Genomic DNA, 13,660 nt, shown 5'->3' with positions numbered 1-13,660 from the left:
TCTATGAAGACAATTGAATTGGGAGAGAGTAGTTCTGGCTCCATGTTCCTCACTTCTTTTGTGTACCTAGCTCTAGTTAAGGAGATGGAGAAAAACTTGGATAGTGAAGAAACAGAAGATTAGTAATTGCCTGGGAGAAGCAGGAATGAAGCATCAGGAATATATACTTGTACATCTTGGGCCTGTAACTATACAGATTGGTGGAAGATGGAGGATAGGAAGTAAAACCAGTTCCACACAAGTGAAAAATCAGTCTGAAAATGTTATTTCTAGATGTATCTTCATTTATTTATTTTTTACTTATTCTTTGTCAGATATATTAACAGAACTAGAATCTTCAAATTTATTTCATCCTTTAAGGTTGTAAAGCTGTGTGTATGTGTGTTTTGGGGAAAGGATGATGGGCAGGAAATTTTTGAGAGAAAAAGGAAAAGCATTTCCTTTTAGAAGTATAGGTAACCCTTAAACAACACAGGGGTTAGGGGTTGTGACAACCCATGCAGTTAACAATTTGTGTATGACTTTTTCTTAAACAGTATAAAATTGACCAGAAGCTTTACCAATAACATAATAGTTGATTAACACATATTTTGTATGTTATTACTGTATTCTTATAACAAAGTAAGCTAGAGAAAATATTCTTTGTTTTTAATGTTTATTTTTGAGAGAGTGCACGTTGGGGAAGGTCAGAGAGTGGAGGGGACAATGGATCTGAAGCAGGCTCTGCGCTGATAGCAGCAAGCCCAATGTGGGCTTGAACTCGTGAACCGCGAGGTCATGACCTTAGCCAAAGTTGGAAGCTCAACCAACTGAGTCACTGAGGTGCCCCGAGAAAGAAAATATTATTAAGGAAACCATAAGGAAGAGAAAATACATTTACAGTACTATACTGTATTTACTGAAAAAAACTCACATGTAGGAGGATCCATGTCATTCAATCTCTTGTGTTGTTTAAGGGGCATCTGTAGTAGAATATTAATTGGATCCAGGATTCAGAGCCGTATTCAAGAATTCCTGGGCCATAAGCTTCCAACAGCTGGTATAGTCTTAGGTCCATCATAAGTGAAGACTTGCCTGATGGTCTTGCCCAAGGAGAGTTGTCATTGTTTCTGTATAAAAATACAATGTCTTCTTATATTAAAAAGTATAGTCTTAAAAAATCCACTAAGATGTTACTATTTCCCTGGGACAACTGTCTTTATTACTGGCATCTCTGAGGGGTACTTGTCTCTATACATTATCTCAGTTATGTTTCTCAACATGAGAAACATAGAATGCATATGAAATTTGAGAAAAACCTAGTTTGGGGGCACGTGGGTGGCTAACTCTGGATTTTGGCTCAGGTTATGATCTCCTGGTTTGTGGGTTTGAGCCCTGCATCAAGCTCTATTCTAGATTCTCTCACCTCTCTCTGCCCCTCCCCTGCTTGTGCTTTCTTTCTCAAAGAAATAAACTTTAAAAGAAAAAAAAATCTAGTTTGTTCCATGTACAGGTATCATAAATCTGATTCCAATTTGAATATTTAAAATTCAATCTAAAGTTCTGTGTCTTATCCTTCAAAATTATCACTGAATAGAATATAGGGAAATTTTTATAGTATTGTAGAAATAGTGTTGTGAGAGAAATATTGGTACTATTATAATATATTTGTATTTTTAGCTCCACCTAGTGGTTGAGAATTAAGCAGTGCTAATTAGTATCTTAGATACAGTCTTATTTCAATATATGAACCAAAGTTTACATGTTCTACAAAAGGCTGGTGTAAAACTGTACCCATTGGTGAAGAGGCAGTGGTACTCTCATAGACTTTATACATTTTGAAAAGCAATTTGGATGTGTATATTGAGCTTTATATACACATTGTTCTATGTGTATTGTTAAGTATTTAACTTAATTGTTAAGTATTTAATACTCTAAGAATTTAGTCTAAGGAAAAGAATCCAAAATATAGGGGGAAATATGCATAGAAATGGTCATTATAACATCTTTATAATGGTTTAAAACACTTAACCATCTAGGTTACTGGAGGGATGGGGGCAGGTAGGGGTGGGTGACGGGGATTAAGGATGGCACTTGTGATAAATCACTAAATCCTACATCTGTAACTAATACTACACTGTATATTAACTAATTGGAATTTAAATAAAAACATGGGGAAAAATAAAACACTTAACCATCTAAAAGAGATATAATTAAGTATAATTATGGCCAAGTCAATAAAATCTATAATGGCTACAGAGACAGTATTAATATGGGGAAATGCTTATGATATGTTGATTGAAATAAAAAAGGTTACACTTAAAGTCCATTGAAAGAATGCTAGTAGTGGCTGTATTAATACAGTAGATTGATTCTTTATTTATGGAGAGTGCCTGCAAGTGAGTGGGGGAGGGGCAGAGAGAGAGAGAGAGAGAGAGGAGACAAGAGAATCCCAAGCAGGTTCAGCACTGTCCATGCAGAGCCTGATGAGGGCTTGAACCCACAAACTGTGAGATCATGACCTGAGCCATAATCAAGAGTCAGACACTTAACTGGCTGAGCCACCCAGGTGCCCCGATTGGTTGTTTTTCTTTTTAAAATATTACTTTGATAATGGAAAGTGCTTATGAATAAAAGAACAGTGGGATGATGAATAGTGCTTTAAGTTGCTCCTTGGTTTTTAGGGCTAATGTTTACATGTCAAGTGAAGTGCCTGACAGTAAAGCAGTTGGGTCATTTTTGGCAACTACCAAGTCCATGTACCTTCTGTACAAAAACTTTGAAAATTTTTAACAACTGTTTTTCTTCACTTCGTACCTTCTGGTTGTACAGATAAGAAACAGTCATCTGAAAATAGAGGTGAAATCAGGGTTAGTTGTTCACAGATGAATAACAGTTCTGTTTGAAGATTGCTTTCAGCCTCCAGATGAACCAAAAATTGTTCCTTTAGGTTGTTGAGACACCAACAAAGGAAGCTGCACTTGACTCACATGAGGTCTTATTACAGCTATTCTCACTCTTCCTTTACATTAAAATTTTACCAAGAAAACATAATTAAAATCTTAAATTCCATGTGAATTTTATACATGCATGGAAAGTGGCAGTGTCTCTGAAGTATAAATGGGCTTTTTAATTATTATTTCATTGAATTATCTCTCAGTATTTTACAGCATCAATAACATGGTTGGTATGTGGTTTTTTGGTTTTGTTTTTTGTTTTCAATAATTTGGGGGCATGGGGGCAGAGGAGAGGGAGAATCTTAAGAAGGCTTCATGCCCAGCACAGAGCCAGATGTGGGGCTCGATCTCATGACTGTGAGATCATGACCTGAGTGGAAACCACGAGTTGGTTGGTTTCCAACCAACTGAGCCACCTAGGTGCCCCTCAGTATGTCACAGCACCAACAACATGGTTTTAGCTTTTAAGTAAGAATTGACAATTGGAATATTTTATAGGACCTTTCTTTGCAGAAACTGAAAATACATAAAAATAATCACATTTTATTTCAAAGGAGATAGGTTGGAAGAGCCCCTTAAAAGCCTTAATTATGCTAACTCTTATCTACCCAGTGAAACCACCTTTCTGAATTTCAGAAATAACTAACATCTTTTAAAAGAAATGGAAATGAATATAGTCTATCACATATCTTAGTTTTCATTTTTATATTGTTGAAATGATAAAACTAATCAAACAAAATTAAAACAGTGCTTACTAGATAAAAGATTGAGAAGCATTAATTTGTAAAATACATGTCTGGTTGCTATACCCCAACCAGACACATGTATACATACATATTTTTAAGTAGGCTTCACACCCAGCACAGGGCTTGAGTTCACATTTGTGAAATCAAGACCTGAGCAACCAACTTGACAATAAACTATTTGTAAAAAATAAAATTAAAAAAAAAAAAAAAAAAGACCTGAGCTGAGACCAGGAGTCATATGCTTAATGAACTGAGCCACCCAGGCTCCCCAGTGTGTTTAATATTTTTGTCATGAGTGTCCTTAATAATATGCGAGATATTTGGATCACTTATATACTCAACACATTCTCATCATTTATTAGATCCCTTGAATTAAAATAAATGCTTTTAGCAAATAGATTTTTGAAAGTTTTACATAAAAATATTTAAAAGGAAAATTTGAAGTCCTTTGAATCCTTAGAGATATGTAAATTCTGTATGAATTGGGTGTTTTATATAAAGATATTAAAAGTGGCAAATTATTTTACAAATTCACAACCATTTTTCTTAAAACTTGACAAGTTTAGAGGCACCTGGCCGACCCAGTCAGTAGAGCATGTGGCTTTTGATCTCAGGGTCGTGAGTCCAAGCCCCATGTTGGGTACAGAGATTACTTAAAAATAAAACCTTAAAAAAAAAAAAAAAAAAAAAACCCACAAAACTTGACAACTTTAGAAAAACATAATTAGAAATTAAGATGTCTTTATTCCCACCACTCAGGAATCACCACAGTTAACAGTTTGATGTCTTTCCCTCAGAAGAAGCATCCATGTGTAATCTTAAATTCTTCTTCAGCCTTCCTATGAAATGCTCACTGTAAAACTTTGTAACACTTTAATACTTAGAATGTTCAATAATTTTCAAACTCTTCTTACTTGAATCCATTCTGGCTGAAATAATTATTATTTTATCATTTTCTGATGCCTTTGCATGTGTTCCCTCTGCTGAAAATATCTATTCCTCTCCTTTGTCTTCCTGGTAAACCTGTAGTCTTCCTTCAGGATCCAGTCTCTGCCACCTCCTGTGACAATACTTTGTCCTCGTCTTTCTCCCTTATAGAGTGAATCACTCCAGCCCTTTTTATTTCTGCTATACCTTATAAATCCATTATTATGTCTTACCACATTCTGTTGTGATTTTTATTTGCATGTGCCTCCCATGCTAAACTTCATATTGAAAAGGGCACTTCTGAAAACTTGATACATAACCCTAAACATATTTGTTGAATTAGATTTCTGCAGAGAACAGTGACTGTTGGCTTAAATCCTCAAAAACCTTGATACCTAATTTAATGTTCCTTTATCTCTTTATCTTTTAAAAACTTTTTATCATGGAAATTTTCAAACATACCCAGAAGTAGGAGGGTTTAGGACAATGAAATTATCCATATTTTGCTAATTTTTTCTTTTCTGTCCCCCTGTTCCACACACACAACTTTGTGTGGTTGGAGTCAGGAAGAAGGGAAGAATGTCTGGAGTATTTTAAAGCAAATTTTAGCATATCATTATTGACTCCTAATTTTAGGGGTGCCTNAAAAAAAAAAAAAGACTTTTTAGGGGAAAAAAGGCTTTTTGAATTTAACATAACAATAATTCCATTGTGATGTCTAACAAAATTAATAATAAAATTCTAATACTGTCTAAAAGTCCATGCCTAAGTTTACCCTTTTGTCTCAAAAATTTCTTAAGTTGGTTTATTAGGGCCCAAACAAAGTCTACACGTTGCATTGGGTTAATTATCTTTTTTTTTTTTAGTTTTTAAAATTTATTTATTTATTTAGAGAGAATGTGAGCTGGGGAAGTACAGAGAGAGGGAGAGACAGAGTCCCAAGCAGGCTCTGTGCCACTATTGCAGAGCCTGACACAGGATTTGAATTCCTACACTGTGAGATCAAGACCTGAGCCAAGATCATGAGTTGGCTACCTAACCAGCTGAGCCACCCAGGTGCCCCTGGTTAATTATCTTTTAAGTCTTTCAGTCTTAACCACTCCTCCCCCTGCCACTTTTTTTTTTTTGTTTTAACTGAGGATTGGATCATTTGCTCTGTAGGAATTCTCACGTATGAATTTAGTTTATTTCATCTTTGTGGTGTCATTTAACCTATTCCTCTCTCCTTTATTTCATATTTCCTGTAGACTGGTAGTTAAATCCAGAGGCATGATAATATTTAGATTAAACTTTTTCTTTTCTTTGAAAAAATTTTTCAGGTGATTTTCATATGTGTTATTGTGTCCTTTTTGATCACATCCTGAGATATATAATGTCTAGTTGTCTCACTTTTAAGTGATAGTAATATTGATCAGTGGAGGGGCATCTGGGTGGCTCAGTCAGTTGAGNGTTTTTTAAATTTGATCATTCCAGAGTTCTCCATCAACTTTTTTTTCATTGTCTATTGACTCTTAGGTATTTTTTAATATTAAAAAAATTACATACAGTCAACTATATTTACTTATAATACCTTCCAGTTTTTCAAAACTGATTATGATGGCTACCCAGGTATGAATTTTTAGCTACATAGAATCTTTTTTTTAATGTTTTTTTATAGTTTATTTATTTATGAGACAGAGAGAGACAGAACATGAGCGGGGGAGGGGCTAAGAGAGAGGGAGACACAGAATCTAAAACAGGCTCCAGGCTCTGAGCTGCCAGCACAGAACCCGATGCGGGGCTCAAACCCATGAACCGTGAGATCATGACCTGAGGTGAAGTCGGATGCTTAACCGACTGAGCCACCCAGGTGCCCCTCTTCTGACTTTTTAATGAAAACTTTTTAGGTTTTTTTTGTTTGTGTTCACTTAAAGTTTTGGTTTATCTGGAATATTGTATTAAGATGGGATTCCATTTCCATTTCCTTCCAGGTATTAGCCAATTGTGCTTATTACATTATTTGTTTTTTCCCCATGAAATTAAGTACTGCTTTTGACTTGCATTAAAAGCCTGCAAACTGAGATCTTCATTCTATTTCTATTTTACTAATTGTCTATTTCATACCAATACTATATTTTATTAGAGTGACTTTATGGTATGTCTGATAGGGCTAGTTTCCTCTTACCCATTTTCTTTTTCAGTTTTTTACCTAATGAATTTAGTAGCCATTTACGATAATTACCTTGATTTATTTTTTTAAAGTGGTCTCTGCACCCAACATCGGGCTTGAACTCATGACCCTGAGATGAAGAGTCATGTCCTCTACTGACTGAGCCAGTCAGGCAGGCACCCCGTCTTTGCTTTTAAGAACTTGATTTTAATCTGAAACTAATGTAACATCAATTATATTCAAATGAAAAATAAATATAAAAACACCTAATTTAATTTTTAAAAAAGAACTTGATCTTACACATTTTAAAAATATAAATTATACATGATTCCTACAGTACATTTCTTTAATTTCTTTATAGAATTTTGTTTTTAAGTTCCTATTTATTTTTAAGTAATCTCTACACCCAATGTGGGTCTAGAACTTATAACCCTGAGATCAGGAGTCACATGCTCTTTACTTATTTTTTTTTTAATATTTTATTTATTTTTGAGAGAGAGATAGAGACAGCATGAGCAGGGGAGGATCAGAGAGAGAGGGAGGCACAGAATCTGAAACAGGCTCCAGGCTCTGAGCTGGCAGTCAGCACAGAGCCCGATGCGGGGCTCGAACCCACGAGCCGTGAGATTATGACCTGAGCCGAAGTCGGACGCTCAACCAACTGAGCCACCCAGGCGCCCCCACATGCTCTTTAAACTGAGTTAGCCAGGTGCCTCACATCTGTTTAAACTTTCAAATGTGCAGGGTATCTGGGTGGCTCAGTAGGTTAAAAATCCAGGGGCGCCTGGGTGGCTTAGTCGGTTGGGCGTCTGACTTTCACTTAGGTCATGATCTCACGGTTCGTGGGTTCGAGCCCCGCATCGGGCTCTGTGCTGACTGCCAGCTCAGAGCCTGGAGCCTGTTTCAGAGTCTGTGACTCCCTCTCTCTCTGACCCTCCCCTGCTCACGCTGACTCTCTCTCTCTCTCTCTCTCTCTCCTAGAAATAAATGAAAAACATTAAAAAAAAATTTTTTTTAAATAAAAAAAAGTATCCAACTCTTGGTTTCAGCTCGGGTCATGATCTCACCCTTCATGAGATCAAGCCCTGCATTGGGCTCTGTGCTGACAGAGTGGAGCCTGCTTGGGATTCTCTTTCTCCCTCTCTCTCTCTGCCCTTCCCCCACTCGCATGCATGCATGTGCTTTCTCTCAATTTTTAAAAAAAAAAAGGTCAACTTTAAATGTACATCCATAAAATAGAGTGAACTATTTTATGATTCACTTCAAAGCTGAGTAATTATTGTTTCCTTAATTTATAGACTTTTAAAAATAAATTGCCTTTCGGGGCTCCTGGGTGGCTCAGTCGGTTGAGCATCCGACTTCGGCTCAGGTCATGATCTCACAGTTTGTGGGTTCCAGCCCCGTGTCGGGCTCTGTGCTGACAGCTAGCTCAGAGCCTGGAGCCTGCTTCAGATTCTGTGCCTCCCTCTCTCTCCGACCCTCCCCTGTTCATGCTGTTTCTCTCTCTCAGAAATAAATAAAACATTTTTTAAAAAAATTAAAAATTAATAAATAAATAAATCGCCTTTATTTTTGCTTCCCTCCCCTAACCCCAAACAGATTGAAGAAGAGATGTTGGCTTTGCAGAATGAACGCACAGAACGAATAAGAAGCCTGTTGGAGCGCCAAGCCAGAGAAATTGAAGCTTTTGACTCTGAAAGCATGAGACTAGGTTTTAGTAACATGGTCCTTTCCAATCTTTCCCCTGAGGCATTTAGCCACAGCTACCCGGGAGCTTCTGGTTGGTCTCACAATCCTACTGGGGGTCCAGGACCTCACTGGGGTCATCCCATGGGTGGCCCACCGCAAGCTTGGGGCCATCCAATGCAAGGTGGACCCCAGCCATGGGGTCACCCTTCAGGGCCAATGCAAGGGGTACCCCGAGGTAGCAGTATGGGAGTCCGCAATAGCCCTCAGGCTCTGAGGCGGACAGCTTCTGGGGGACGGACAGAGCAGGGCATGAGCAGAAGCACGAGTGTCACTTCACAAATATCCAATGGGTCACACATGTCTTATACATAACTTAATAATTGAGAGTGGCAATTCCGCTGGAGCTGTCTGCCAAAAGAAACTGCCTACAGACATCATCACAGCAGCCTCCTCACTTGGGTACTACAGTGTGGACGCTGAGTGCATATGGTATATTTTATTCATTTTTGTAAAGCATTCTGTTTTGTGTTTACTAATTGGGATGTCATAGTATTTGGCTGCCGGGTTTTGTTTTGTTCTTTAACTTTTGGAAAAATTTTGAAAGGGGGAACTGTGTGTATGTAAAAAGAAATCGGCTAGATTGGGGGTTTTTTTTGAACACTGCAAAAATAGAATGCAGCATAGTGGTGTGAGTCATCACTTTGGGGCAACTGTATTCTAAGAAAATTTGTGAAAAGATCTAAAGCCTTCCCCACACCCCAAATTCTTATGAGCTACTCACAGCAGGCAGACAGCATATTCTGAACCAAACGATTATGGAAACACACCTGTATCCCCTCACCAGTGTATTTTCTTTATTAAATTGGTCTGACTTCTCAGCCTCATTTGGAGTGAAAAAGTGGAAATCCACAAACACTAAAGGGTTGCATTGACTTTTTCAGAGAGTAGAAAACAACTGAGTTCTTTTTCTGAATGCTGCATAGGTTTATCAGTTTTTGTTTTTGTTTTGTCCGTTCAATTGTGCCTTCTTTGTGGCATGGTGAGTTGGAGGTGCTTCAGAAGATCACAAGTTGTGTGGGAATTGCATCAACAAACCCGTGAGCCTTCAAAGGGGAGACTGGAGGGGAAGAGAGGCCCCTGAAAGTTCATGTGCTGGGAATGTTCAGCAGCAGTGAGGAGATGAAGCCTATATGTCCTAATATTTTGTTGCTTTTACTGTGATATCTCATCCTAGCTAAGCTCTGTAACCCCCAAGACCCCAAACAGTAGTTTTACTTTGTACAAAAACAGACATATAGCCAATTACAAATCAAATGCCAGAGGTATTTGAATGATGCCATATTTGCAAACTGCCATCCATTGGAATTCTCATCACACTACATAGACATAATTTGATTATCCTCCCCCTTTTGGCTTATGGGATTTCCTGTTTACAAGTAGACTAGCCAATTATTTAAATGTTTAGTTGCCATAGTGAACCAGGAGTCACTGAGCCAATGACTTTACCAGCTGCTGACTTTTTCCTCATCACCACTGTAGATTTTGCTGCATGTGCAGGTCCCCCCCCCCCTTTTTTTTTTGGGCTGTTTTTGTTGCTGCAATACTTTACAAACTTCTAGTTCCTTGAGACTTAGTGACCATTTGGCATCATGTTAACATCACACAATAGGAAACACCACTTCCAGAAGTCTCTAGCCTCAGTGCTAAACTACTACTGAAAAGGAACTATCAAGTTTGGCAAACTAAAAAAGAAAAAAAAAGGTAAAGTAAGTTATAGTGGTCAGGGAATCTCTAAATGAAAGCTAACTTTTTTTTTCCCTAGAGAGGGGCATATTTTATTTTGTTTTATGTTTTGCAATGAAGGATCAACCCAATGCTAAAAGTCAGATGTTCTTTGGCATTCCACACCCAGTGTGGAAATTGAGTTGAAGGTGGGTAAGGAGCTATGAGTATGACTTGAAGGAGGAAAAAAAAAAATCCTTCCCAGTGACAGATCAGAGTTTCTTACAAGGTATTGTCCTGCCCCCTCCCCAGTTGTCTTGAAGAACCCTTGCTGCTAACTCTGGGTCCTGCTTTTCATGTGTTCAGAGGGCTCCAAGTTAGAATTCTCTAAGTGCCGCTCAATGACACCTAGACCTGAGTGATGACCAGACAGTAATCTATCTATATAACAGTTGAAATCTTGGTTTTCTCAACCAAATTTACGTCTTCCTCAGGTATGTCAGCCCAATCTCCATGAAGCCTCCCCTTTAGGAGTTTCTGGCATTTGTTTAAAGGTAACTGGAAGAAAAATTAATATTTTAATGTAAATCTTTTTAAAACCAAGATAACAGTAGAATTCACACTCAGTTTAGGCAGTGTTTCAGGTAACACTGCAATATATTATCCTTTTGGCCAGGCTCACGATGACCAGTTATTAGGTGAACATAACATGCACTTGTCCTATCTAATGAAAGGGGCTTCTAATTTTCTTAGTCTCTCTTTTCTACATTAAAATATTACAGTATTTCAAACAAATTGAGACATATACCTGTTTGGAGAAAAATGATATGAGAGCTCTTTAGAAATGGTTAAGGGTCCAAAAATGTAATGGAATTTGATATCTTTCAAAAAACTATTATTCATTCTGGCCCATCTGTACTACTGGAGGGGGTGGAATATGGAAGCAGATCAGTTTTGCATACGAAACTCTTCAAAATCCAAAATACTACCAACGATACATGCTAGAGTCTACTTGTGGACTTAAATTAGTCAAATCGAGTTACTGAGTTCATATATGTTTGTAAAGTCGTGATTGAATACTGACTCCGCATGTCTATCCAGTAGGGCTTTGTATCTATCTGATTGAATTGCATGACAACCAGTTTTACATTTAGGTCATGACTATACCTGAATTATTCCATTAAGTTAATTTTAATTAAAATATTTATAGTTTGCAAAAATAATTCCACTTAATTGGTTTGTGTGTGTTTGTAAGATCTGACTTCTGAGGAATCTCATACATGATAGGAATCATCGGAGAGTAAAGGTTATAGCAGGAAAATTTGAAAGGTTTTGAGAGATCCTAAAGAAAGAAGCAGGCACTTTCTGAGTCAGTGTACAAATGTCAACATCTGATCAAATTAATACTACCTCCTCCCCAGTGTTGGTGTTCACTCGGTATATATGTATTTAAGAAAATAAAAAGTATGGGAAATTTGTCCAGCATATCAGAAAGTTGTAAATGCTATATCTGGTATCCAGAGCTTGGCAGTAAAAAGTTTCTTGTGTTCACTGTCTCTCCCTTTTTTTAAGTTAGCATTTTAAAAATGCAAAACCTCATACCTTGAAATATACTATTCCCTAATTGGGTTCCCTTCCTTTTGCACATACTTTTTCTCCTCTTATTAAAGTTAGCTCTAACCCCAAATTATAGTATCTGAAAGTATTTTCATGATATAGATAATGTTAGCCGGAAAATGTGTTTATATTGTTTTTATTTAGAGCTGTCAGTTCTTTTAGTCCTTTCTATGCCTAGAGTTAAAGAGTCCTGCATTTGAACCACCCCCACAGGTATAATATGCTTGGTACCCAAGGCCAAGGGTTTATTGGTAAATTGAACTTTTTAGTAAAGTCATTATCATCTTCAGCTGCCTAGACATCAAGACCATTCAGTACACTAAAACTGTCCTTGACACTCCTTCCTATTTTTCCAACCCCCCATCCCAAAATCGAAAACTCTGTGAGTATCTTTTTCAGACCGTAAGGCTGACTAGTAACTTTCTACTTCTTTAAGTACTAAATGTCTGGCATTTTAAACTTTTATAGAACACATTGTGTTGGACACTGGAATAATACTGTTTATTTTCACCTGTGAAAAATGACTATTGTACTTGAAACACCTCCTTTGCATTTCTCCATTTGTGCCATTCACTAGTGGAAATAAATTGTATTATACCATGATCTACTGGCTTTTTAAAACTGTGTTAAATATGCACATTTTGGTATAGCTATTATCATTTGTATGTATATATTGTATATACATATGAGTGTCTATATGTGTGTATAGATAGATGGATGTAACTCATACTGTACATTTCCATCAGGGTGCTTAAGGTTCTGTTATTCTGTTATTTCAGTCCTCAGTTAAGGCAAGAATGCATGTGTTTCTTAAGAATGAGTATTCTGGGTTGATATTTATGAGAAGGTGGTCATTAGATGCAGTCTTTTCTTTTTTACTCCCTTCTTAGCACTTGTGTGGGTGGAAAGAAAGTTAAGTAAATGTGGAACCATAAGTTGCAATGCAGTAAAATAATGCCGGGGGAGGAGCCAGTTAGTGTCTCTGTGAGTTTGTGTTGTGATGCAATAAATGATAAGTGGTACAGAGAGAAATGAACCGTGGAAATTACAAACACTGGTGGTGATTCCTCTGCCAAGATGATGAAAAACCAGTAAGTCACACAGTCTCCATGTGCATGATCTCGGTGTATTTCTTAATAGTGATGCCATTGATCCTCTTACTCTTTTTTTACTCCATTGATACTAATACTTACACATTTTGCTAAGGACCAAAACAGCCAAGAAAGGAATTACTGTTAAAGCATCTAAGGTTCTCCTAAACCATGAGATCAACAGGAAATGGCCACTGGGAGAGAAGGATATGGTATTGGTGTGGGGCTTTCTCCCTTGAGCTGCCTCTTCTTGCTTGCGAATAGTTAAGTTCTTTGTGCACCTTCCAGCCCTTCTGAGCCACTACTATTCAAGCACAGATTTGGCCCGATACAGCATCCCTTTCCTGGGAGGTTTATATGGTCCTCCATTCTGTCCCATGCTCACAATGTGAAGTGTGTAGTGTGTATTCAAGTCAGAAAATAATATATTTAAGGTGTAAAGTGTGAAATCTATAATGGTGGAAGAAGAGATTCTTGTTTCTTAGATAGAAAACTACCTTCTCTAAGGAACAAAGCCAGAACTTGGGCTGTCATCTTTGAGCTGCTTACCAAAATACAGGTCGTTATTAAAGAGAGATTCTCTCTTGTTTTCCCTCAACCTAACACGGTAGTGCCCCCGAGGTTGTAGCATTGCCTTTGAGAAGGCACTCACCTGCTCTTAAGTTGAGAACTGGAAATTTCCCATCCTCCAATTCCTTAAAGGATGAAGGCTGTGCTGTACACTTAGCAGACTTGCCTCTTGTATGCAAGGACTACTGATTGAAGTCTATCTTGCTGTGTGTG

At 37.5% G+C, this 13,660-nt stretch overlaps 1 protein-coding gene across 1 annotated transcript in view; it reads left to right on the top strand.

The window, feature by feature from the left end:
* TAOK1 (TAO kinase 1) overlaps positions 1 to 12,389 on the top strand; it is a 148,478-nt gene extending 136,089 nt beyond the window's left edge. The window contains exon 20 of the mRNA XM_077749903.1: positions 8,358 to 12,389. Within this exon, the coding sequence (XP_077606029.1) occupies positions 8,358 to 8,819 (462 nt within the window). The 3' untranslated portion in view covers positions 8,820 to 12,389. The remainder of the gene's footprint in view (positions 1 to 8,357) is intronic.
* The last annotated feature ends 1,271 nt before the right edge of the window (positions 12,390 to 13,660 follow it).

Source organism: Crocuta crocuta, unplaced genomic scaffold (assembly GCF_008692635.1).
Source record: "Crocuta crocuta isolate KB4526 unplaced genomic scaffold, BGI_CrCroc_1.0 scaffold149, whole genome shotgun sequence".
In the NCBI taxonomy this organism is placed as follows: domain Eukaryota; kingdom Metazoa; phylum Chordata; class Mammalia; order Carnivora; family Hyaenidae; genus Crocuta; species Crocuta crocuta.
The sequence above is the reverse complement of the archived record's forward strand: the minus strand, read 5'-3'. Positions and strand labels throughout refer to the sequence as shown.